The sequence below is a fragment of the Chrysemys picta genome, chromosome 10 (genome assembly GCF_011386835.1).
Source record: "Chrysemys picta bellii isolate R12L10 chromosome 10, ASM1138683v2, whole genome shotgun sequence".
NCBI classification, from domain to species: Eukaryota; Metazoa; Chordata; order Testudines; family Emydidae; genus Chrysemys; species Chrysemys picta.
The window spans coordinates 83,271,191-83,298,989 of NC_088800.1; the positions used below are offsets into that span (position 1 = coordinate 83,271,191).

General features: G+C 44.9%; 1 protein-coding gene across 1 annotated transcript; it reads right to left on the reverse strand.

The window, feature by feature from the left end:
- Positions 1-20,535: 20,535 nt before the first annotated feature.
- On the reverse strand, positions 20,536-27,550 carry SOX8 (SRY-box transcription factor 8). Its single transcript, XM_005288980.5, has 3 exons — positions 26,882-27,550; positions 23,872-24,110; positions 20,536-22,804 (listed from the first exon to the last, which is right to left on the reverse strand). The coding sequence occupies exons 1-3, from the start codon at positions 27,313-27,315 to the stop codon at positions 22,071-22,073; spliced, it is 1,407 nt and encodes a 468-aa protein (XP_005289037.1). The 5' UTR covers positions 27,316-27,550; the 3' UTR covers positions 20,536-22,070.
- Positions 27,551-27,799: the final 249 nt, after the last annotated feature.

Genomic DNA, 27,799 nt, shown 5'->3' on the forward strand with positions numbered 1-27,799 from the left:
GAATCTCTGAATCGAGGTTATTAAGCGGCTGTCGGGGGGAATGTCCCCACACCTTCTTACTACTGTTGGACTATGGCTGTGAATTTCCCACTAGAAAAAGGTGAGACACTCAGGGCTAGCCTACACTAGAAGCGCTACAGCTGTACCAGTGCAGGTGTGGTGAAGACACTCTATACCGATGGGCGAGAGCTCTCCTTAGGTTTAGCTCTCACTTAGGTTGGTGTAACTTACGTTGTTCAGGGGAGTGGCTTATTCACACCCCTGAGCGACATAAGTGGTAGTGTGTACAAGCCCTCAGTGAAAAGATCCTCAGCTTGCTGAGGTGTCGGCTGAATCACTATGAGGGAGGTCGAATAAAGAACCCCTCCCCTTTCTATAATCCTGGTCACGGGCCTGAGAAGCTTTCACATGGCAGCTAATGGAGCGTTTGGCAAACAAAGCTGAGAACCAAGATCTGAGGCAGCAGACCAAGGGAGAGGGGGGAAAACCCTCCACGAGCACTGAAAAATAGCATCTTTTGACTACTGGCAGTCAGTAGACACTAATACACTCATTTAGCTTTAAATGAGGAGCCCTGCTTTGTTACCCAAGAAAAATACACAGGCTAATAACTTTTTTAAAACCTGCTCTAAATATAACAGCAGAGCTGTAATGTAGAAGAGAGAAAATTATGGAAATGAGGGTTATCGGCTGATCAGAATAACAAGTGAACTTGATCTGGAATGGGGCAGCCATCCTTGGTAATGAGGATTATTTACACATGATTTCCCTTGCAAATCAGTCGCATGTTCCCAGAGTCACCAGCCCACAGTGAGACACTCGGTGCAGGGAGACATGCCTGTGTCTACAGCAGCAGACTTGCGCTAAACATTTGCATTAATGCAAAGTCCATATAACCCACTGGAGGCCTTGCCAAGTGTCAGACTTGAACAATAAGACAATGGCTGTAGGGTTGGGGGGGTCCCCTTTGTCCTTTTAAGAGACATAGTTTAATTCTTAATAGCCACATTGTGCATGTAAACCAGCCCCGTTCTAAGAGGTGCAATGTGATCTATAGGTGAGCTGAGATTAAAACATTTTTTGACATTAATGTGCATGGCTATTTCTTCTCATTATGGGGCTGTATGTATGTTCTGTATCCTAGGATATCGCTTGCCAATGGGCTTGAAATCCACCACAGCAAGACCTGAATCTTAACCAGCTAGTCCGGCAGTTCTCAACCAGGAGTCTGTATACCCCTGGGGGTACGCAGAGGTCTTCCAGGCGTGGGGTGGGGGAGGGGAGGCATGCAGCTTGTCACAAGTTTGCATTATGGGTTTGCTTCAGCACAGCCTGTGTTGGGGTGAGATGTCCTGTTGTCTCCCTGTCCCAAAGTTTCCTGAGTCCGAGAAACATGTCCCCAGAGGATATGCAGAAGGGGAAGATTAGGTTTGGGTTTGCCTGGCCTTGAGGCCATCAGCACAGCCTGACTTCAGAATGATCCACATTTGCTCACCCCTAAGCTCTATTCACTGTATTCTAGCAAAGAAATTATTAATTTAGAAGCTCATTCATCTATGAACGATTCCTCTTAAATTTGGGGGCTGTTTTGATCCAGGGTTTTGGATCGACTGTAATAAAGATAGCTGCTATCCATAGAGCCCACGATCAGAGCAAAGGGACTTGATGTCAGGACTCCTTAGGTCAAAATTCTGCTCTCATTTACTCTGGTGTAAATCTGGAGTAATTTCACTGTCAGTAGAGCCACTCCAGATCTACACTGCTATAAATGAGGACCAGATTTGGTCTAAGATGTCGTCTTACAACTTTCCTTATATAAACTGCTCTTATTTTTCCCGCTGACTAAATGCCAGATTAATGCAAGCCACACTGTTGTGTTACTTTCATGTGTTTTCTGGTCTGCAAATAGCCAACATGTAGCTTGCACCACTGTTTATGTCAATGCTTACTTTGGCCCAGAGACATCCATGCAGCTGAAGTCAATGAGCTCAATTCTGCTGTCAGTTGCACTGGTGCAAAACCCAGAGTCATTACATTATCACACCAGGTGTGAACTTGGCTTTTTATGTAGAATCAGCAAGTTCTGCTCAGATGGGAATGTTTAGCCATGGAGACCGTAAACAACAGCAGCTTAAAGGGAGAAGTGCCAGATACTCCATGCTTTTAGTGCTCAGATACTACACTGATAGCAGGATAAAACCTTATGATTAGATAGAAGCCCTGCCAGAAAAAAATGGCACATTTCAGCTCTGTCAGCCCCACCAACTGAACCGATCCTCCATGACCCAGCCAGCAACATCAGGTGCTGCAAAGGACCCAGAGTTGTCTGAGTCCAAGTAATGCTGATCTCTGTGCAGCTGGGAGGGGATTTCCCATCAGTTCCAACACAGCTGCTTAAAAAACTCTTCCACTAAGTGAGCTAATATTTCATGAATAAATTGAAGTGGTCAAGTCCCCTTTTGTACAGAAAGCACGGTTGCCTGCTGTGTAACCTCCTCAATACTTTCCAAAATCTAAATAACATCATGGTCTCTCTCTCTGCATAACAGTCGGATTTGGTTATTTGATTTTTTTTTTTTAATTTAATGCAAATGATCCTCTGTTCTGTGTTATTATGTAAAAGAGCCAACTGAAATGTTAATGAGGGAGCCCAGAAGTATGCATATATTAACCACAGCAATGTAGCTTTACACCTATCGAGGCTGCACTAAATTAAACTTCTAATATGAGGGACAGGTGCCATGTTGGTAAAAATCGTATGCCAGACCCTCAATTAACTCTGCAACTTCTGTGTAGATTAGTGATAGGGAGGCTTGTTAATACATAGGATTCAAATACAGAGCTCGGGGAGGTCGTTAGGTACTCAGCCAGAGAACAAACTGATACTTTCAATCAGAATGGCCTTTATTTGAGATTTAACAGAACTGGTTTCCCCCGGCATAATGGGAAATCATATGGCTATGGTCTTGTCTTCACTGCAGAATTAATCTGATTTATAACTTGAGTTTAGAAGAGTAGTGGACCTGGAATGCACCAGCACAGCAGTCCAATACTTTTGCCACATGGAGGACACATAGGGTTGCCAATGGGCTAATCACACAAACCCACACACAGGCTCTGCCCCTGCCCTGTCCCTTCTCTGAGGCCCTGCCCCACTCTCTCCTTCACCCCCTCCCTCCACCGCTCGCTCTCCCTCACTCACTTTCACCGGGCCAGGGGTTGGGGTGCGGGAGGGGGTACGGGTGCAAGCTTTGAGAGAGAGTTTGGGTGCTGGAGGGGGTCAGGGCTTGGGCCGGGGGTTGGGGTGATATGTAAGCTGCACTAGCCCAGCATTGGCCACAGGAGGCGCTGTGCCTCAGAGACACTCCACTGAATCACAAGTTCTCTCCTGCCTTCTTTTTTGGTCCTGAGGGTAGTAATGTATTGCTGGATCCCATACCTTACCTCCGCCCGTCCTCCTGCCCCAGGAGGGAATATGCAGAGGATTAGCCCTGCTTACTCATCCCTGCCTGGACCCAAGATGCAGATAGCCTGACTGGGACACAAGATGAGGGAGAGGAGATTGGGTCTGACTCCCAATCTTGCTCCCCTGTGTGAGTGAATTGTCAAAGTGGGATTAAGTTATAGGCACTGTAGGTCCATGCCGAGGGCCCCGACTTCTGGAGTCGTGTGAATACATAAGAATCCCAGCTTTCATTTGAGATGAGAAGTATGTTTCTAGCCCTCACTGTGCGACAAAAATCTTGAAAATGTGATCGCAATGTGACCAACACAGTGGTGTCTGCCTGAGTCTGCAGACAGGCCTAGAATACCAGCTGTGAAATGGGAGAATCTCAATGGGGTGTTAACTCCAAGACCCCCCGACTCTGTGCATCCTGCCAATACTAACCCAGCAGAGGTCTCTGTGTGTGGCGTAGGGAAAGTGTACAGCAGACCCAGCCAAACAGATATGCACCATCAGCTGAGATAAGTACTGGGGACCCGCTGCTCACAAGGGATGGGGGGGACCCCTTCTGCTGCTGCTCCTGGGGAGAGCAGGGGAACCCATGCATCTGCCTCTCTGGGGTGGGAGAAGTCATTCCTTCCACCACCATTCGTTGGGGTATGGAGCCAAAGTGTGAAGGCAAGGCCCTGGGAGTGGAGCTACAGGGAGCCCCAGGGACGTGGTGTACTTAGGGCCCCAGTTTGTCTCTGGCCTGATGCATTGTCTGAGTCACAATCTAGCCCTTAGTTACAGTTACTAACACTAAAGGTTAATACTGTGGCCTGGTCCCCATCTGCTGTGGGTCACTATACCTGATGTCATGCACTAGCAGAGGAGAGGGGATTTCTGCAAAGGGTTTAGAATGTCATAGGCCTTGTCTCCCCACAGAGGCCTGGTCTACACTAAATGGTTAGGTTGACGCAGGTACGTCAAGCAGGGGTGTGGAAAAAATCCACACCCCTGCGCAACATGGGGTTGGACTAGATGACCTCTTGAGGTCCCTTCCAACTCTGATATTCTATGAACATAGTTAAGCTGACCTAACCCCCAGTGTAGACAGCCCTAGGTCAACAGAATAATTCTTCCTCCAGGCTAGCTACTACCTCTCGGGGAGTTGGATTACCTACAATGATGGGAGAACCCCTCCTGTCTGTTATGGGAGTGTCTATGCTGAAGTGCTACAGCTGTGCCTCTGGAGCAGTTCGAGTGTAGACGAGCCCAGCTTGCACCGGTTTAGTGGCACAGACCCCTGTGTGGACACTCTCATTTCAGTCTCAGTTAAACTCATTTAGACACAGGTTTAAGGCAAACCACAAATAGGCCACTCCAAACTGGGTTTGAATCAAAATCAGAGGGTCGGCACAGCCTTTTGGGGTATATCTGCACTAGGAAATAGGGTTTGTTTGTACCATGTGTTGGCTAATATGAGGTGAAATCCTCATGCGAAGGCAGATGATGATTTCATACTTAGTGTAACCCACTGGTCAGTGTGTGTGTTACAGGTTCCCCTTTGTGTTGATCCACAGAAGATGGGGGCGGTAAAGCTAGGGGCTATGGTTCTTCAGCTCAGGTTGCAGCAGCTCATGCTTTTAGCTCAGGCGGTCCTTGGTTCGATCCCTGGTTTGTTGGCCAAGAGGTCAGCCGTCACATGTGCAGGTTGAGGCAAAGACTATGAGGGAGAGGCTAGGGTTTATCTCAACCTACTAACATGTTAAAACAACAAACTGCCTTGTCTTCACTAGGATTTTACCTCCTGTTAGCTAACACATGGCAAGAAAACACCTTTTTTTCCTAGTGAAGATGAGGCCTTGCTGTTGGTTTAAAACTGCACCTTGAGAAGCCCAGACAGAGTATTTGAATTACATGTACCAGAATGTTGCCTAATACAAGAAGATGGGGTGGGATGACCTAGTCACTGAAGACCCTGGTAGGCGGGATGCAAAAAAAAAAACATTTTTTTTTGACTCAGCAGACCCCTGAGGGCTCCACTGAGGTCCCGCATACTTCAAGTGCTGAAGGAAAGAAAATCTTCCTCCTTAACACTGTTCTCATTCACTGCCCAGCACTGTTATTGCTTTTCTCTAAGGCGTTGCACAGGACTTGTTCCCAGGTGGAAAAACTGCTATGCGAATAATATGACCAATCAGAGCTTTATGTTCTACTTTCCAGAAGGATTTTCAAAGGTTTTCATTCAGACAACTCCTTTGAATTGGAGAAACTTCATAAAATAGCCTGAAGGCCTGGAAGGTCGCAGCTGCCTTGAATCATTTCTAATTCATCCTACATTTAACACGGATAGTATGTATTGTTTAGAAGCACAAGTAAAGCTCCCATGAGGGTAACACAAGTGCTATTTGGTAGACAGAGGTCCATAAAGTTCTAACTTATAACTGGATCTTGGGTTTTTCTTGGTCCTGGTTCGTTTCTCAACATGCTGGAGATTTGGGGACATTCGGATCCAAACTTCGTGGGTTGGGCCCATCTCAAGATATAATTAAATGTAGCCATTAAAAAAATTATGAACTCACTGAAATGTCAGGAATCTGAAGGTGAAATCCTGGCCCCACTGCAGTCAATGGGAGTTACACCATTAACTTCACTAGAGGCGGGATTTCACCCTGAATTATCTGAGAGCTCAACATTTAAAGCTTCGGTTTAATAGTTAAATGGAAAGTGGAAACTAATTATCAATGGTCATATCTGAGAACTGTGCCAGTAACATGGGGCCTGATCCAAAACCTATTGAAATCAATGGAAAGGCTCAATGAAGAGAACATTGATTGCAGCAGACGTATAATATGGAATTACAGAAGGTTTTTAAAAAATTGGATATTCAAAATTTCAGCAAAAATATTTGCAACAAAATGTGCAGTTGTTTCTGACCTGCTAATCAAGTGGTTGAAACGTTTGAAAAATACGCAATTCCAACAAAATATTTCCCCAAAGTTTCTTATAATTTTGGCCACTGCAAATGGAATGAAAGGCACAGAACAAATCAAACCACCTCTGACTAATGAAAGTCACTTCTGCTGTGGGACTGAACTATATTAGTTACTTTTAACAAACTCACCTTTTCGCTCAGAAGAGGAAGATCATTTTGATCAATGCAATTCCTCTGAGGCAAAGCCAGATACAAAAGCATTTTCGGGGGGTTCAGCGAGAGGGCTGCCCTGAGTCTTTTCTGCATGGTCCAGGAATAACGCACAAACATCCACTACTAGAATGTTCTTTTAATTAAAAAAATAAACATGCTTCCCTAAGGGGATTTTGTGTGGGTTTATGTTTCTTTTTTTAGGATACATTTTTAACCCCTTGGTAGCCCATAATCCTCCTAGAGCCGGACACACACCAACTTTAGGGAAGTTTAGATTCTGGATCTGAATTTCTCACCTCATTTCACCTCTCTAATGGACTAACCCACCTTCCCCCCAGATTTCAGTTCTTCCTGATGTTTGGAATCCAAACTTCCCCCAATCTGAAATTCATGACATGGGCACAGCTTCACTCCAATCTACAGAACTACTTTTCCTCATTTGTAGTGCCAGATTCTCAACTGAGTCCCGACCCCTCTGTGCCTCCTGGCATAGGGGACATGTTGGGGGAAAGATAGGTGTTAAGGGGGGTTATTCCCAGGAGTCTCTGGGTGGCTTAGGGACTGATAATGGGCTACAAAACCTTTCACCTGTGGGTTGCTGTCTTAAATCCACCCCAGTCTAGTTGTGATAGAAACCCCTTTACCAAGAACAGCCTGCTCAGTAAGAAATGGGTGGGTTGGTCTCAGTTCAATCCTTAATAGACAAGTTGTCATGTCACAGTAACTAAAGACATACTAGTCTCTCTTCTTGGCAGACACAACACAGTGGCCAATGGTGTATAGAAACCAAACTCCCCGCTCCGTTCCTAAAGGTGGCCAGATCAGGGCTATGACACACTGGTCTAAATCCGGTTGTTGGGTTTCATGTGCTGGTGTTGGTGGCCTGTGATGTACAGAAGGTCAGACCACATGATCTGGTGGTCCCTTCCAGCCTTAAACTCTATGACCAAGAAGGTGTGAGGAAGCAACCAATACTGGTGCTTGGGAATGTACCTGTTCCCTGGACAGAGAATTTTGGTTTCCCAGGGCTGTCATACTAGCTGCCATCATGAGCACTGACTTAGAAATGCAAGAACAACCGAATGGGCTCTGTAAATTACATAACACATTGGGGGGGGGGTACGTCCTTCATTTTGCATGTTTGTTTCAGTGTTGCAAGGGATGGATGGGTCTCAAAAATCACAAAGAAATGTTCTGTAATTTATGGACAGCCTCAAATGGGGTTCTGCTGCTCGCTTGTGAGAGTTGCTCACCCCCACGCCCCCCCACGCCCCCCGTCCAACCCAGAAGTGTGCTCTGTTGGCTTTTGAAATGGAATTCCGTTGCAAGGAATTTTAGGTTAATAACGGCTTTTCCATATGTCTCCTTATCAGCTTCAGCATGACCTGTGGAGCACAAATGGCTGAATTTTCTCTTCTTTCAGACTGTTAAGAAGCTGAAGTCTCAAGGGGATCGTTGCAATTTCCAGTGGAACCAGCTACCTTTCCCCACGCTTTTTGTTTTTTGACACGCCGGTAGTTTCCAGAACCAAGAGTGCTACTAACTACTTCTTAAACTATTATCTCAGAAAATGCGAGGGGGTTTATTCTATTAAGACTGGCATTTTTTTAAAGAGTCCCATTTTTCTTTTCACTTTTAGCTAAAAAGTTTCAGATTGCAGCTCATCCATCTTACTGACATCCAAATACCCCTCCCCCACAAAAATACAAGAACAAATATCAGTAACCCACAGCTATGTTATTGGTAAAAGGAAGAGATAAGTTTAACAATGGGCCAGATCCTCCGCTGGTATAAATCAGTAGAACTCTACTGAAATCAGTGAAGGGACGCAATGGAATGATCTCAGATTCCTGTTGCTCTCTGGGGCATTGCTTCTTGCTTCTCTCTCTCTCCCTCCAGGTTTGTCGCTGACGGTGTGTTAGCCAGGCCTGGCATAGTTTCCTCTGCAGTGACACTGCCATGGAACTCTGAAGCCAGGATAGGGCGACCAGATAGCAAATGTGAAAAATCGGGTCAGGGGTTGGAGGGTAATAGGAGCCTATGTAAGAAAAAGACCCAAAAATCGGGACTGTCCCTATAAAATCGGGACATCTGTTCACCCTAAACCGGGATTATACTTGAAGGCCAGAAGGAAGAAACTGTTGCTACAGATCCAGACCTAGTTGATCAGGAAGACCATAAGGACCAAAAAAATTGGGCAGAACAGGGGGCTCTTAAATATCCATATCATTACATACTGTTTCCTATAATTATTCATGACGGATACACTTTCTGGAAGAAATGTATGAGTTTCACTTAGTGAGTCAACCAGCTTGACAAGAAGGCCTGGCACTTAAGTCCCCATAAAAGTACTTTTTAGACTTAGTTTCTAGCAGATGCTGCCATATGATGTGTAGGGAGCATGATCTACAGTTAAGGCTCTGGACTAAAAGTCAGGAGATCTGGGTTGTATTCCCAGCTCTACTTCAGACTTCTCTGTGACCTTGGCACTTAAAGCCAGATCCAACTGAAGTCAGCGGAAATTTTTACTAGAGATTTCAATGACAATCGGATAAGGTTCTTAACAGCTCAGTGCCTCATGTTCTTCATCTATTACATGGGAATAACAATATTTACCTACCTTCTCAGGAAGGTCTGAGGCTTAAATCAGTACTTTGAGATCCTCAGATGGCAAGCACCATGTAAGTGCAAAGCACTCTTGAGTTATTACATATTTTGGAAGTTCAGAGTAGTTAATGTTACCCAAGGAAAACCACCTGAAGGCTAACAAAATCCAACAAAAACAACATAAGAAAGAAAGGTCTTAAATGTGTACATTGGCAATCAAAACCAAGTGTAGCCTGTATTGTAAGGATAGGAAGAAAGCTGTCAGAAATTGTTATCCTCAGTGAGCTTTTGAGGCGAGATCTGAAAATATGATCTCTATCTTGTGCAGATCTTTGGGTTACTATAAAGATGACAGCATTCCATTTTCAACATGCTCCAATGACTTACCAGTAGAACTGAATGATACATCTTAATTAACATTGCTTTCCCCCCACCCCCCGCAACGTTCACACCGTCAACAGCCCAATGTTGCCATGAAACTCACATCAAATCTCATAATCAAATTTGTTGTCCTTTGCATTCATTCCTTATCTACATCTAATATACCTGGCATTTTGGGAAACTTTTATTTTTTTCTCCCCTCTGTGTATGTGGTTTTTATTATAATTCATAGGCAATTCCTTGACAGCAACAACAACAACAAAATCTTGGCAGAAACTGACTTGAAGGAGCTCTGTTTGTGATGTTCAATGAACTTCCTAGCTACCAATAATTCCAGTTGGCTGGATTTTCTTAAACGACATCCTCTCCTCTGCAGGGTGTGTAAGTGGTGAGCTCCCCACAGTTTACAGAGATCCAACTGGCTGCATAAGGCTGCCTTCCAATGGGTACTGCTTGGGAGGAGGGGGAGAGAAAGAAGTTTATTAGTTCTTTTTTCTCTTTTAAAGAAGTTGCTTCTCCCGAGTCTAAATATTTACTGCCATTTCTAGACAAAAAAATTAATAAAACTATTTGTTAAGCAAGATTCTGATTCCCAATTATTTTGCCTTTGCAACGTTTAAAAAAAAATCCAACTTTGTTTGTGCATTCTTACTGCAAACACAATGCCAACAATGGCTAAATAGACAGCATAATAAATAGCATCACAATGCTAACATAAAGGCCTTTCTGGTACTGCATACAAAATATAAACTGTGCCATTCCATTATTATTCTGCAGGCCTCGCTGAAACAGTGCAGTTGAAATTCCACCCCCAATGTGCATCTAATCAGCCATTCAGAACCTCTTAATGACTTGTCAGTTCTTTGCCCTGCCATTTTCTGTCCAATTAATTCTTTTATTGTGCACCGGATAAAGGAAGACAAAGGCCTTCCATGCAATAATGAATCATTAAAATTCAGCAGCTCCTCTCTTGTGCTCTTGGCTTCTCACCAGTAACTCAGCCTGTTTTGCATTCGTTATGTGTGTGGTGGTTAAAATTCACTCTACCTCAAACAAGACCTTTCAAAAGACTTAACCCTTTCCAGGATGGAGAATTCAACTACCATATGGTAAATTTTTAAAAAATTTAAAAAGGAGGGGGCAGACTGTGTGTGTGTGTGTGTAAGTTGCATGTATTAACGTCACATATCACAGTATCACATGCACGCGCACACACACACACACACACACACACACACAAACATGTATATTTGAGAGTGACTGTAGGAAATGATAGTGTGTGTATGTATTACTGTAGGCTAAAACTGTACAACCTGCATGCCAGCAGGCTTCTAAGGAGCGGTCAACACATCAATTTGCATTGGTTCAGCTAAGCCACTGCAAACTCCTGTGTGGATGCTCACTTTGGATTACGAGTGGCCTCTTTCTTGATCAGAAGCAACTGATGCTAAAATGCAATGAGCCTGGCTTAAACTGGAATCTGAGTGTCCACACAGCCTTTTTGCACAGGTTTAACTAAATGAGGAAAAAATCTCCCCTTCACTTAAAGCAGTGCAACACTGCATGTAGACAAGCCCTAAATCCATATTGAGGCACCATGGTCACAACCCAGTGAAGTCAAGAGAGGTCGACAGACGTGCTGGATCTTTAGTCCAGCACGTCTAAATATAAGCAGCAAGGGCAAGATTTTCAATAGTGTTTAGATGACTAAAGATGCAGACAGGGGCTTAGTGGGATTTTTAAATGCACCTCCACAGGTTTTGGTTATAGATACTGTGGGGCAGATCCTTTGCTGTCAATTGTCATAATGCCATTTTTAATTTATGGAGATATCCTATCTCCTAAAACTGGAAGGGACCTTGAATCCTGCCCACTGCCTTCACTAGGGGGACCAAGTACTGATTTTGCCCCAGATCCCTAAGTGGATTGAACTTATGACCCTGGGTTTAGCAGGCCAATGCTCAAACCACTGAGCTATCCCTCCCCCCCCTTAACTTCAATGCAACTGTTCACAGCAGCTGAGGCTCTGCGCATGTATCTCAACTTGCTATAAACTTATCACCAAGAGCCCTGGATCTACGGATCTAAGAGATTATGTGTGAATATATATGTGAGAAAGAGAATAATTGATTTTCTGATTTCAGTTTGAGAGCAAATATTAAGCATGGGCTATCTAGTTTTACTGGAAGATATTGCTTCTCGGTTTACTTCTCATTTAGCAAGGTTCTAAAGGACAATAGACTTTGTTTCCACCTAAACCACAAACCCAGCTTCTGCAGAAGCCACAGCCTCTGGGATGAAATCAGCACTTCACCTTCACTGCAAGCGCCCCGGGAAGCCCACTGACTGAATGCTAGAAACCCTTTGGCTCAGCTCCTTCCCGCATACTGCACCTGGGCCAATCATTTCACTAGGCCTGAGTGGAGCAAAGAGTCAGAACAATCAAGCCTGGAAAACCAAAGGTTTGGGTCACTTTTGTTTCACATCTGTTGGAAGCTGGGGTAAGAAAAACAATCGCTGGGACTGATCCCATTCTGTTACTTGTGGCTGGGAGGAACTAGTTGGAAATCCGTGTTGGTCTGGCAGCAGGACTGCAAAAGAGAGAAGCGATAGGCACCAGTTTTCAGTCGGGATTGTGATATGGCCTCTCGGGTCCTGTTTTCTGCTCTGCCGCTGAGTCACAGGGGAAAGCAGGCTGGGTTCCGCCCAACTTCATGTGATCATGCACCCCTGTGCAGAATGGACTTAACACACCACCATACTGCTTGGCTTCCTGTTCCCCCGGTTCACACTCACTTTGCCCAGGTGTAAATAATGATGCCAGGCAGTGGAGAATCAGGATTTATGTGCCTCAGTTTCCCCATCAGTAAAATAGGAACAATATTTTTCCGACGTCTCAGGAGTGTAGTGAGGCTTAGTTCACTAATGAGACTTAGGGGCTATGGTGATGAGCTCCACTGGGCTGAATAAAGCATTGTGAGAATCTAAGCTGACGTCAGCATAGCATGTGAGTGCAAAGTGGTGTTTAATGTTGAGCTTCATGCACTTCTCCGTGCTCTGTGAAGAGCATCGATGAAGGTGCTGTTTGCTCCCAAAGACAAGTCGTCTATACCAGCACCAAGGAAACCACGATTCCCGGGGTTTTTAGTTCCTTGAAGATGAAGGTACAGGCCACGGGCCTCAGTTTAGTCAACACAGTTCCAGGAACAAGATGCCAAGAACAAAATCTTAGTTGCAGAAGGCAGCGGTCTGCCCAGTTTGATGCTGTTATTGGATCATAGGTTAATAATGTTTCTCTGGCTAGCTCCTGAGCTGTGTGAGACTTAATGGGCCAGAGTCTCCACTCATGTATACTGGTTCATTTCACTGGCTGTAGCACCATTGATTTCCATGGACTTACTCTCGATTTACATCAGGGTAAGCGGCAGGAGAACCAGGCCCAGTTACCTTGATCTGCAGGGATCTGGACAAACCTTTCTTCCGGTTTTGTGTCAATGGGGTGCATGCACCCCGTGCCCAGCTTTCAAATACCCCCCAAAAGAATGGCAGCATTCCACACTCCCTTTGCACAGGTGTAAACACCCCCACCAGCTCTGAGGGGTGGAGAGGAAGGTGCAGCAACTCCACCAGCGAGCCCTGGGGTTGGAGCAGTGCTGAGCTTGTCTCAGAAGCCGGTCAAGTTGCCAGGTCCTTTTTGTTTGGGGGTTACAGCTTTTTAGTTTGCCGCAACAGGAAGGTCTAATTCCTCCACGTCTGGCTAGGGTCTTGGTCTTGGCTTTATTGCATCATGCCTTTGCATATACAAAACTGTGGCTGATGCTTCCCCTGCACTTTGCATCGCCAACACATTTTTCAGGGATTGAGTTTCATGGTCACGCTTGCTTCCAAAACCGCCTCCGACTGAAGAACATAGGACATGCCACACTGCGTGGCACAGACCAGGAAGTCCAATGTCCTATCGCTGAACGTGTCCAGGACCAGCTGCTTCAGAGGAAGGTGCAGTCAGATTGTGCAGATCCACTCTGATGATTTCATATGCCATCCCCTGCCGCAAAGGGCTTTCCAATTTGCTTTGCATTAAAACCCACTTTGCCAGTGCTCAATGTTCAGGGTATAAGATGAATAGATTTTTAAGGCCAGCAGGGATCATTAGGTCTAGTCAGATCTCCTGTATAACACAGGCCATGGTATTTCCAGGGGCGGCTCCAGGCACCAGCGCAGCAAGCACGTGCCTGGGGCAGCAAGCCGCGAGGGGCGGCCTGCCGGTCGCTGTGAGGGCGCCAGTCAGGCGGCTTTTGGCGTCCCGCCTGCGGGAGGTCCGCCAGTCCCACGGCTTTGGCGGTAATTCGGCAGCAGGGACGCTGAAGGCGCGGCACCGGAGGACCTCCCGCAGGCATGCCGCCAAATCCGCGTGACCAACGGACTGCCCGCAGGCGCGACACCGAAAGCCGCCTGACTGCCATGCTTGGGCGGCAAAAACCATAGCGCCGCCCCTGGGTATTTCATCCAGTTACTCCTGTATGGAGCCCAGTAACATTTGTGTGACTAAATTGTCTCTCCTAGAAAGACATTCAGTCTTTATCGGAAGATGTCAAGAAATGGAGAATCTCCCACTTCCCTGGGCAGTCTGTTCCGAAGACTCATCGTCTTCACTGTTAAATGGCGGTGCAGTGTATTTCAGGAGGGAGAAAAGGGAATAAGCAGGTAGATGGATGTGAGGTCAGTCAAAACGGGACAACTTCAACAGTAGTGCTTCCCGCTGACGGGCACTACGGAGCAGCGTTGCTGGGCTGCAGCAGGAGTTCTGAGGGCTAGCGATTTTGGTCCGCCCGTAGGGCTGGGGAACTGAATGGACGATGTCAGTCTCTTTTCTGTGTACTGCTCCTTTAAATGGAGCAGAGTCTCTCTCTGCCGGCTGCAGAGGCAGCTGTAAAGCATCAGGCACTTTGTGCTTCGGTTCAGGTGCAGACTGTTACATGGTGAGTCACAGTGCACTCTGCCTTTCTCTCTCCGAGATCTGGAACTTGCCTCTTCGTTCAGCACACCCGGTATATGCCACTGATGTCAGCTCAGCACTATGGTCATTCAAACATTACAACACTTGGAAGGTGGGTAATATTATCTCCCTTTGTGGAAAATGAGGCACAAGGAGGCAAAGTGACTTGCCTAGGGTCATCCAGACAGTTAGTGTCAGAGGCAGAATTAGCTCCTAGGTCTGAATTTCAGTCTCTGATAGGCCCAAGGCCGCAGTAATTATTGAAATATGACTGCAGTGTATTTACACACTAGAAAAAGTTTGGTTCATCTAAAATTTGAAAAGCTCAATTCGCTGCATTGATTAATCTGATGATAGACAGTCAGTATTTTAAACTCTGGCATTATTAAATCTTAAAAGAAAAAGCCCGTCCTCCTGCCTATAGCAACAAGTTGGGACAACATTTGGTACTAGGACAACAACAGTGTAACAGAGGGTGGAAACTGTCCCATTCTGTTTTCTTCCTCCTTTGAGAAGGATCAGTCTCCATTTTGCGCCTTCTCTCTGCACAATCTGCAAATGTGGCTGCAGAGCTAAATCCATGTTGTCCAGGGAAGGGGTGTTGCCAGTTCTCAGGGTGTTAGAGCAAGGCTCACACTATCTGGTATTCCTCACTTATTTCAGGTTTTTTCTGCAATTTGTGGGGAACATGCAGACAGAGGGCTTTCCCCCTGTGGCCCCTGCAACACAAAGAGCTGTTTTCTCCACACCTACCTTTCAGTCTTTTGCGAAACCTACATGAAAACCGACAACTTTGAGCGTTCCTCAAGGGAGACCAAGGAACTATGCCATTTGAGGGCAATGTAGGACGTGTCTTATTTTTAACGGCCGCATCAATGCGGACTTTGTTCACCCAAATCCGAGCTCGGCAGCCGTTCGGTAATCCGGACAGACGGATGCATCCATCTTCCCAAAGTATTCATTTGACGAGCTGTTTGGAACAGGCCAGCGTTCCAAGGGTTAAAAAGGGTCGGAGCGAAGCCTTCTTTAGGAAGGTTGTCACTCTGTGGAGTGCTTCCTATTCAGCCGGACCATGATCTCTGTAGCTTTTCTACTGTGCAATAGCCCAGTCTCCCCTCCCCTCCCCATACGTGCACATAAGGGGAAAGGGGAGAAGAACCATCCCTGGGGACATTTAATACAAGCCTGGACAAAGCAGTACAAAATACACCTCTATCTCGATAGAACGCTGTCCTCAGGAGCCAAAAAATCTTACCGCGTTATAGGTGAAACCACGTTCTATTGAACTTGCTTTGATCCACCGGAGTGCGCAGCCCCCCCCTTCCCCAGAGCACTGCTTTACCACGTTATATCCGAATTCGTGTTATATCGGGTCGCGTTATATCGGGGTAGAGGTGTATACTGTAGGGAGCACTCGTATACAGGAAGGGGGCATGCGGGTAGGTTAGATGCGTCCCTCTTTAGAGAGGAGCAGGGATCTCTTCCCAGTTTCATGCCTCAAAATGTCCGGGGGGGGGGGGGGGGGAATCTCCCCTGGATTCAAAAACTGTCTTTTTAACAATTGCCCATTTCCCATTACCAGTTACCCACTGTGTGATGCAATCGCAAACCAAAAGGGAAGGAACCATAAAATTCTGTGTGACTTGCAGGAGCTCATCCACTCCCCTTATTTTTAGGGAAATTTTCTACATCAGATTCCAACGTCCAAGAAATGCTCTCGTGCCAGGGCACTCCTTTCCCCTTTTGTCTTGGGCCCTCGTGTCACGCCAGAGTGACAATCCCAGAGCAGGGCTGAGGAAAAGCTCGAAATGTGGCCTTCACTCTTCTTCAGGGCTTGCAGGTTTGTTGACCTGTGACGTCTATGAAAAAACCCACATCTCACATAGAAAGCTTTATTATTATTATTATTATTATTTTTAAAATTGAATGCTGTCATAGAAATCTTTGACTTGGAGACTTTCCATTTCTTAGCCATAAACTTAATACCGAACGTGCAATGACAGCTGATATCATTCCAGGAAAAATGATAATATAGAGGACTGGAAGGGACTTTTTTTACGATCTAGAGAAATGTGGGTATGGTCTATAAAACCAATTTCCTCTTTCTTACTTAATGGTACATTCTGTCCAGCTCAGATAAAATAGCAAACATTCATTATTGTCAGTACAAAGAAATGAGGAACTTGTATCTTGTTTTTTCCTGTGATTAACTCAAGAACTCTTTATTAATAATAGCCTGAGGTCAAAAATCTGATCTCTGTTACACCTGAGCTCATTAACTTCAGTGGAGAATTACAACTGTGTAACAGACGTCAGAATTTAGCTCTAGGTAGACAATAGTCTTCTTCATAGATCTGAGCTGAACTATTGAATCAGTCCAGTAACTTCTGCTGGTTGCATTTACATGTAAGATGAGATAAAAGAAAGATCTGTATAAAATATATATAAACCACAAATCAGTAGAGCTTTCCGAGGAAACGAAAATGTGCATATATCTCTGAGTGTGAATCTAGATACGGGTGCTCTGAAAAATATCTATTTGAATATACTATTTTGTATAATTCACTAGGAATAAGTAAGTAATCCCATGAATTTAGACTGTCTAGCAGCTTGACGAACAACCACCTTGCAACTTCCTTGAATTTTATGTGGTGTGAATATTTTTGACTCTCTGGGCTGACCAGGAAGAGTTTGATATAAATATTCAGTATTAGATATTCAAAATTAGAGCTGCATTAGTAAATTATGACTGGTTATGTAAATCACATGGTATTGTTTCACTCCTTGAATAGATAAGTGGCTCAGATTCTCAAAGGTATTTAGGTGCCTAACGCCCATTCATTTCAATGGCACTTAAGTGCCTAAATCCCTTTGAGGAACTCAGCCACCATAACTTATAGTAAGCACTTTGGGTGTGAATATTCATGAGTATACATTTGAAATTTGCCTCCTGCAAATATTAGTGAGGCTAAACTCAATCCATGAAATGTTTTTGGAAACCAAATACCAAAGGGGCCCGGAGCACATCCCAACACAAATTCATTTAAATGAATATTTGTGGAAAAAATGCAGCATTTTCCTGGCTCTACTGGTAAGAAATAGACTAAAAGAGGGTTAATCCAAGATGTCTGGAAAGCCCCCATCTATGTCTTTCTCTAGAAGATGGTACTTCCCAGAATGTTGTCAAAGCATCAGCCAATCAATATTTGCTGTGATGTCATTCTCTTTTGGGGCGTGCTATAATTTCACACCTGATGACCTGCTCCGGCTCCTCAGACCATCGATCTGAGCCAACGTCACCCATTAGTTGAGAGACATGGGTAATATGTTCAGCTCAAACATAGGCTTGAGCTAAAGGGGAGTTACCTTCTCAAGGAGGAATCTGTGTGGCTTACTGATAGTTTTAATGCAATAAACTTTAACCAAAATAAAACTTTTGGGACTACATTAAATATATGCACTTCTGTAAACAGGTCTGTTTAGTTAAAAGCCATGTGCCAAACTCATCTCTGACACTGAACCAAAAAAGATGAATTTGGCCCTGTGTTTTTTACCTTGTAAGGGGCCAGATTCTCATACCCTGGCTCATTTTAAGTAGAATTGTACTCCACAGTCAGCCCCACTGATTTCAGTAGGACTGCTCTTGGGATGACCTGGAGTAAGGGCATCAGAACCTGGCCCTAAACATCTTGTCGACTTAATGGGTGTATTCCCCGTTTTAGTGTTTCACTGGTGTTCTTTCTTGTGGTTTACATGCGAATAAACATTGCCTTTGGAGCATAGTGTAATCTGTAGCAGCACAGAAAGTAACTTCTGACGAGTCCTCGAGCGCTGTTTCACCAGCCATGGTGCGAAACAGAGACTTTGTGCCATAGCATATTGTCCATTGTCTTTTACTATGTGCCTGGGTGCCCTACAAGGCATAGCCCTGCCCCTCTTGACTTGAGGCAAAAGCTCATATGCCATGATTAGGCAAGAAACAACGTGATTTCTGTCAGAGTCAAGGACATTTGACTCAAACTGTAGAGAGTTTCCAGAGATGTATTTCAATGCCAGAAAGTCACCGCTGTGCTTTCAGATAGTAAGATATACCCATAGGAAGGGAGCACGTGGAGGCAGAGAAAGTTAAATAGAGCATCTAGTCCTACATGAGGCAGCGTTGCCTGTGGGGTAGAGCACTGGACTGGAACTCAGGAGACCTAGGTTCTATTCCCAGCTCTGTCAACGTACAGCTGGATGACCTTGGGCAAGTCACTTACCCTCTCTGTGCCAGTGTCCCCCATCTGTAACATGGCATAATGATACTGACCTCCTTTGTGAAGTGCTGTGAGATCTCCTGATGAGATAGAAGACCCAATGGAGTTAAGTTGTGTAGGGCAGGTGTGCGTTTGTTCAGATTACTAAAGTCACTTTCACCTACACTAGAAAAATACCAATCGAGTTTGCTTGCACCTATATGTTGGGCCCAATCCTGAACAGAGTAGAGGCCCTTTAACTGTCCTTAAAGTCAGTGAGACTTTAGGATGCTCAGCGCTTTGCAGGATTGGGTCCTTGTGACCAAATGTTCCTAGTGAGCCCATTTCTCTGTTCATGGCCACTTACAAATGGTTGAGTCATATCATGACTGCATGTTTGGGGGTGGGGAGGAGAGGATGAATTTCATTGGCTTTCCAAGCTCCCGGCATAGTCAATTGTATGTTGTGGGACAGATCTTCCCCTGGAGCAAACCTGTTAACTCTAGTGGCACTAAGTTGATTCATAGCTATAAGGATCTGGCCATACACAGACATTTTTTAAACTTTTCTATTTAAAGTGGAGGGCCTTATCCTGGTGGCTTTTGCCATTGACAACAAGAGGAGATGTTTGGGGACTGCAGTTTGTAATAAGAATGGCACAAACGATGCCACCCTATTACATGATGCTATTTTTTTTAAAAGGTAACTATAGGAGGAAGTACTGCTCTTTCCCTCAGAGCAGGCAATGGTATCTCTTTGCTGTAGAGTTGAATAATCTGTCTTGCTCAGTGCTAACAAGAGCTAGCATACTGCTTGAAGCTCGTGTTGTAAACTCGGGGGGGGGGGGGGGGGGGGAAATGTCTCTTCCTAAAGCTGCGCAGAAGAACTTTGGCTTGCAGTGTAATAAAGTAATTTTGCCAGCAGTTTTGTAAATGAGCACAGAGAAAATGGTGTCCTGTTACAGATGCTTTGGCAAGATAGCTCTTGGCAGATACTGCAACCAGCAAATTCACTTTGGGTCTCTGTTGTTCACAGACTTGATTAATATTCTCTACGTTCATTAATTGTCATCACATTTATTTTCCTGGTTTAAAAGATTTTCCAGGGTTGCCTTGAAACCAAGTCTATAGCCCGTTTCCGTGATTCCCAGACAGAAGCTTTTGTGAATGCCACACGGTTTCCAAAAACCCTTCTTCCCAGTTAAGCTCCAGCCTGAAAAATCTTGCCCCAGTTTGCCTAAACTAGTAGGACCAAATTGAAATGTGTTTTTTTTTTTTAAAGTCACAAAATGTAACTGTTTTAATGACTATATTTAAAAAACCACTACATGCAACATATAATTTTGTTGCTATCGTAATTAAGAGGTATTTACAAGAGCTCACCAGCCAGACAACAGAATCTGTTACTCTTTAAAATTCCTATATACTACATAGAACAAAGTGACCTTGGTTTAAAACCATGGCATTCAATCCTGCAAATCTTTACTTGTGTGAGTATTTCCACTGAAACCCTTGTGATGACTCCGTATGAGAAAGGGTTACTCAGTTGAGTAAAGATTTCCAGACTCAGCCCCATCTTCTCTAAATGCTGGTAAAGTGGCGGTAGGAGAGGGGGGAATTCCCTGGGCAATGTTATTTCACTTTAATTGCAATTAAATCAGTTCTTTCTCTAGTGTTGTTTTCTGAGTTTCATTAAGTGCACAGAATTTTTTTAATATAATGAAAAACACAACACGTGGTTGATAAAAAGCAAATTTTTTTAATTTTATCAAATTGATCTGTACAAAAGTTAGCATTGCTTAGTCAGAAGCTAGTGAACAGAACAGATAAGTAACAGCTGAAGTCTTTCAAACTTTATACAGAAAAATAGATTGCATAAAAATGAGTTTTCTGTAACTTCCCCCACCCCCACATCCCCAAAAGGAAATATGCAAAAAATACTTTTAGAAAAAGAGTAGGAAACATAGAAAAGGTAAAAAGAAGATAACCTCTGAAATGTGTTTAAGATTTACAAAGTTTTTAAAGGCACAAGTTACCATAAAATAGATGGTTATTATATGCTCAGCATACAATGGAAGAAGTAGAAATATATCAATGAATATTAGTCTAAAACTAAGTACCTAAAAAAATTTAGTGGAGAAGGTTTTAGTTTCACAGCTTGATGGATGACATCTGGTCCCTAGAAGCCAAAATTAATGTGGACTAATTTCTCATTAAATTACACCTTTCTATAAACTGGCCTTGGTTCTGAAAGTGTACAAAAATTCAGTGATGCCTTCAAATCCAATTTAATATCTTGAAAGCAGCTGGCAAGGAAAATCCCCACTGTCCTGCTCCTTTTTCCAATCATTTAGCCGTTGAATTTCATAACTTTGCTCCCCCCCCCCCCCCCCACACACACACACCCTTCCTTTTATTGTTTTGGATTTGTGTGTCAATTTCAGATTTGTGACTGGTTCTGTGGGACATACTGGTTATTTCAGCCCCTCTCTCAAACACAATTCCGCAGTGGTTAAAAAATATACTCATAACACCATTTTATTGGATAGTCTCCACTATTTTTTTATGCTTCCCTCTGCCCCATCTTTAATTTTTTTTAAATTCTACTTTTTGCACAAAAATTACTTCATTAATTAAAAAGACAAAATACAGAACATAAATACATATTAAACAGATTTCAAAAAAACAAAAAAAAAACAAAAAAAAACCACCAAACACTTTTAAGCTTCCAAAAAACAAAAATGAATGTTAACTACAGCCAAACCTTGCTTAGAAGAACTCTTGACTAAAACACACACCTCAGACATTTAATTGGTTGGTCCTAGCCGACTCGGATATGTTCCCACAAGATCGTTATATGGAATAGCTGAAATTTTTTGTATATATTAATTGGTCCTAGTGAGTTCTTGCCTCCAAGGTTGGTCCGTATCTCACATTGCAATAGACCCTTAAAGTCTTGTACATTTTTCCACTCAGACGTTCAAAACTAATAAGTTCGCTTCAGTCCTCACAGAGGAGTCAAATAGTTTTGTCCTTCATTTATTCAAAAGGAATTTTCCGTCCGATAGGTTTTGTTTTCATTAAAGAAAAATAGAACTCTGTCTTTTAAAAGTTTGGAGATTTCGAAGCAAGCGGACATCCAGTCCCAATGAATAGAGTTCCCAGTGGCTCAGCAGGCACTTAGGAAATTGCCACAGCACTCCACTTTGTTTTTCCTTCATTCCTTCATTAGTGCATATAGTTTTGGGAAGACCTCTCAGACTCCTTCCGTCCTCTAAGGCCTCGTCAGGGTTGTGTAGACAGGCTGGTCCCAGTTAGCAGTGGGGCTGTGAGCGGGAGGGATGGACAAGCCGTTCAGGATGGGTGTGGCGTAGGGGCGCCGTGAGGAATGGAAATACGGATACTGGTAAATGCTGGAGGGATACCCGGAGTAAGGGTTGTAGTAATTAGAACTCTGGAGGTCTGTATAGTCGCACTGCGAGCTGGAGAAAGAGGCAGCCGCTGTGGCGGTGGAAGCCGTGGTGGCACAAGCCTGTGCACTATAGGAACCGTAGTCGGAGTGAGTTGGAGACCCATGGGATTGGTCACTGTAATGACTTGGGCTGAGTTGCTCCGTTTTGATGTGTGGTCTCTGCTGGCTGGTTTCATTTAAAGTAGGGGACACCGAGGCTGGGCTTTTGTGAGTCCAAACTTGGGCTGCTCCACTGGTGCCATTGGCTGAATGGGAATAGGAAGGGCCGTAAGACCCTGCTGAGGAGTTCTGCCCGTGGTCAGCCGGCATGGCCGAATGGCCATTCAGTGGCAAATACTGGTCAAGCTCACGCACGTCAAAGGTCTCCATGTTAATGACCTCGCTGCTGAGTTCAGAGATGTCCACATTGCTGAAGTCTATGTTCTGACGGCCGCTCTCCACTAGGCGGCGCCCCTCGTGTTTCAGCTCTTGCTTGCTCCCATGATGAAGATCCGTTTTAGGGGTGGTAGGAGGGGTGGGTGGTCCATGAGTTTGCCCTAAAGACAAAAAAACACATTTTTAAAATGAAAGGATTTGATGGCTATTGGGGGGGGGCGGGCAGGCAGTTTATCAGCTTTTAGCTATTCAGAAACTCAAACGCTGGATCTTTAAATAAAACATTGTATCGAGAAAAAACGTTAAAGATGGGCAGATGTCACCATAGATCTCCTGAGCCAGTGAGCTCGATCCTCAGCTGGTATAAACTGGCTTCAGTGGTGCTATGTTGATTAACACTAGCTGCAGATTACGTTTCCACTGGACTCTGAGCCACTGAGCCCAAGTTTAATACTTTTGCGGGGTTACTGCAGAAGTACTCCATGAAATCTTTGGAGAGGCAAAGACATCTAAAACTAATTCCTTGACCAGAAAGTGCAACTGAGTTTCACGTCAATGGAAATGGTTCAGACTTTCTTGACAAGGCAGTAAATGAAACTCTTATTCTGTATATAAAAACCCATACTAATACAAACTTAAAGAGAAGGGAGCGGGGGAGGAAAGTCTCACAGACAGGATTCATAATAGGGAGAACAAACACGTCTGAAATTACAGGACATTAGCAATACTTTTGGAATCTGTCAACACTAAAAGTTTGCCAATTCAAAGCTCCACTTCAGAATCCAGAAGGGTTGGGATGAAATTAGTCTTGATCTCTAGGGCTTATTCTTGAGGCATCTTCAAAGTTACCAATTAATAATTAACTCTGATTATATCTGTTAACTCTCTCTTCCCCCACCCCCACCTCCACCCCCCGCCGACCCTGCTGATACATTAGTGACTGTTTGAAAATATAGATTTGTTTATTTTCTAATAAATAGGATTCAGCCCGGTCAATGGATGTTCCTATATCACACACATCACCAAGGTATCTGGGACCTTCCACTGTCTTCAAGGGAACTGCTTAGAGTATCCCATTGTAAGGTCCCAATCCTGCAAACACATGCAGGCTTCCAAGTGCGTGTGGAAGCGTTATCAGAGCTAGGCGTGAAGGCAGGAATTTTCCCTTTTGTTTATTACAGAACCTGACTGTTCTACTGGGATAATAAATCTTGGCAAGACTCCTTACCTGTGTGATCACTGTGATGGTGAGAATCTCCCACACCTCCTAGCCCGGTGTCTGCTTTGTAGATCTGGCTCCCTGCATGATGACTGAGCTCGGCTCCCGAATCAGAATCGCTCTGGCCAGCTTTTACACTTTTCCTCCTCCGGGGCTGGTATTTATAATCCGGATGATCCTTCTTGTGCTGAACCCTGAGCCTCTCAGCTTCTTCCACAAAGGGACGTTTCTCATTTTCACTTAACAAACTGTTTTATATTTTAAGAGGAAAAAAAAATAGTAAATTACATGTTGCTTAAAAAGCAAACTACAAATGTCTTATGTTTTCAAGCATTTCTATCTCTAGCTTACAGGCATTGATTCAGCAAACCAATAAATTAAATCACAAAATAAAGTTTTCACTTGTAACAAGTACAATTTGTTTTACTTGTTGCATGTATTGCAAATATCAGCTAAAGAGCTGTTAAAGCATCCACTCTGGATATTGATAACAGGGCAAAACGTTGGTTTTTTTTTAATTTTTTAAATTTTAAAATTTAATTCCATATCCTGCTCCTAAATATTATTGCTATATTTCACATGTAAATCATGCTGCACTAATATAACTTAATCATTTCTGATCATCTCCAGTTCTGTTTGAGCGTTTGTCGCTTGCAAAAAACCAATCAATAATAAATGAGACTATTTCATTTAAAGTTTTTATTTCCTCTGGAGCTCCTATTTGAAAACTTCCTGCCGATACCCAAACCATAGTTGTTTAATGTAGGAATACTGCTCATCAGAACAAATGCAGGATGTTTTTCTGTGTGTAATCATAAATAACTAATTTTAAAAAAAAAATCTATGAAGGACACAAAGAAAAAACTTTTATATATATATATATATATGTCTGACTTGCCAAAGGCAGCATTTGAAAGCATTAAAAAAATTTCTCAACTACATGTTTTCCAGTAAACTATTAGTACTAGACAAATAAAGTTAAACATAAAATAAATGTTGAGTATATAAATACATTTGTGTAGAAAGAACTAAAAAAAAATTATGAAAACAGTAGATGTCTATTAAAAATGATATAAAAGGTATCATTGAATTACATAGTTCATTGTAAAGTTGGTTAAATATACAAACGAGCAAGATAAATATTACAAAAAAGCCACTGTGAAGTTACTGCTAAAAAAACCCCCAAACATTTCCTTGTTGTAGAAATACAATCAGAGAATCCACCCATCGTAAAAAGTTGGAGGAGGAAAAGGAGCAAGACAGACCGAAATCTCAGAAGTATTTAATTATGATGCTGGGCGCCATGAAGAATCCTGCACCCAGTTTCTTTTAACAGTCCTTTCATTGCTCTGGACTGCAGTGAATTCTACCATAAGGCAGCCACATGAAGTACCCAGTTCATTCATTAGCCATCAGCTCGGCTGAAGAGAGACTCAGAGTCTGGAAGTTTGAGAGCGTACTACAACGCAACCATCACAGACATGCCCTTTCATGGGGAACAATCTACCCCAGCTTTGGCCATTTCTGCCGAATCAGAATGAATTTGGTTTGTCTGTTCATGTCACTAGTCTCATCCACAGACAGGAATGCTCAGGAGGTCCAATCCTGCTCCCCTAAGACTCTCATTGACTTTGATAGGAGCAAAATGGCAAAACTCTCGCTTATTTAAACAGGAGCAGGACTGGGCCAATGGTTCATTCAAGCAAAAATCTGACTGGCGCCTCAGAGTTAGGCCTTTCATTAGTATTTCGTAAGAGGGCCCAGAACCTGAATGATGGATTTATCATTTGTTCTTTGCTACACGTTGAGCTCAATCACAATCAGTTCATTTTTAATTGTCCGAAGTGTCACAAGAACGTTTTGGTCAGGGGAAAAATTTACAATAAAAGACAATTCAGTACCCTCTTTTTCAAGGGTCCACAGCTTGAGAGATCTGTGTCCCCCAGCTAGGACCAGCCCAAAAAATTCCACCAGCATCTAACCTTCTGGACTCATCTCAAGCCCTACAACTAGCAGAACTACTGGTGCTTTTTGCTAGGATATTTCCCCCCACTATTACTGAAGAAAGTTATAGGTCTAATTGTTCAGGAACAAGGTAGCTGCAGGTAACGTTGACCCCTTCAGTTCTCGGGACAGTCCCTCTATCTGGTCTTTGTACTAATACAGACAATTCTCCCCTGCTGCACAAAACAGGGACTAAAACCCCTTACTCTAAAGAGCAAACATTGGAACCCAGACCCCCTTAGCACTCCGTGAAGCAGTGAGCTCCTATATTAACGTATCACAGGTCCTTAGTTAGGGACTCTCCATTCTGCGTTTCATGTCCCATTCTCTGGCTATCTTCAATGATTACTCTGTCCAAGCGTCTCCAAAAAAAAGGAAGAGGTAAAAGCCCCATCTTTTGAGACTTTTCAAACTAGTTTGGCCTCGGCCACCAGCAACCGTAGCGGGACAACTGTGCCCTGCAGTACAGATGAACCCCTGGGACCTCTGCATCTTAAGCTTCTATAATTCTACAGTAAAATGGTCTAACTTTCGCTCACTAGATTCTTGTGTCTGGTCTCAACCCCCAGCCCCGGCTCAGTATGGTGCTGTGAAAACTACTCCAGACAAGAAGTGTTGAGGAGGGTGTGTGCATGGTGCATGTGTGTGAGCATAGTCTGTGTGTGTGTGGACAGGGTGTGGGTGCATCATGCATGTAGCACTGTGATGCCTTCTGTGTGTGGTACACGTGTGGTGCATGCATCCTTGTTGGATGCATGTGTATGTGTGTTGTTCGTGATGTGTAGGTGCCTGGTGCGTGTGAGTGCACAAGCCGTGCCCGGGCCGTATGTGGGTATGTTGTGGGTGGCACATGTGTGCACGATGCATGTTGTATGCAGCATGTGGTGCCGATGTGCATGGTGCATAGGCACATGTGTGTGCAAGCCGTGCCCGGGCCGGGTGTGCGAGGCAGGCTCTCTCCCAGAGTGCAGCCCCCAGCTCAGGACCCCTCGCCCCAGCCCGGCCCCCCACTTACCGCCAGAGCTTGCCCAGGGTCTTGCTGAGCTCGGCGTTGTGCAGATGCGGGTACTGGTCAGCCAGCTTCCGGCGGGCGGCCTGCGCCCACACCATGAAGGCATTCATGGGCCGCTTGACGTGGGGCTTGGCCTTGAGCGATCCGTTGCCCCGCACGGGCATGGGCACCAGGCTCCAGTCGTAGCCCTTCAGCACCTGCGACACGGCGTCCCGGATACAGGCGGGGAAGCGCTCGTCCACCTCGGCCGGCTCCCCCTTGGGGCCGGCAGGTGGGCGCGGGGCGGGGGCCGGCGGGGCGCAGCCCAGCCCCTCCGAGCCGGCGGGGGACAGGGGCGCGTCGGAGTCCGAGTCCACGTGGGACATGGAGCTGGCAGTGCCCGACGGGCTGCAGGGCGGCTCCAGGGCTTTGTCGTGCTCCTCGGTCATGGTGAGCATGGGAGGGCGAGCAGCCGGGATGCGCTGCGGGACACGCAGGGCAAGGGGACGGCGGGAGCAACAAAACCCCCGCAGGGTCCCCGTCCCGGCGCAGGGCGCCTCCCCGGGATGCAGCAGCGCCGGCCAGATGCGCCCCAGATGTGCCGCTGCGGCGCGCCTCTGCTTCTGCCTCCCGCTCCCCACCGCGGCTGCCCCGGCGCGCTCGGCTCCAATGCGAACCTCCGGCCCCTGGCCACAAGTTTCTTTAAGCAGAGGGCGAGCGGCTCCGCCCACCGCCCCCGGCCCGATTGGTCGGACGGAGCCGTTCTCATCTGCATCCCTGCCCCCGCCCCCTCCGCTCTTAAAGAGAGAGCGTCCCCCTTTCCCCCCTTTATTATGCTTTGCCTCTCGACCCACGCGAGAGCTCGGGGCTGCGCGTGTCCTGCTGGCTTTTAGGAAGGCAATGGGCCCCCCTCGTAAAGCGAGAGGCGGGTTGGCTGTGGTG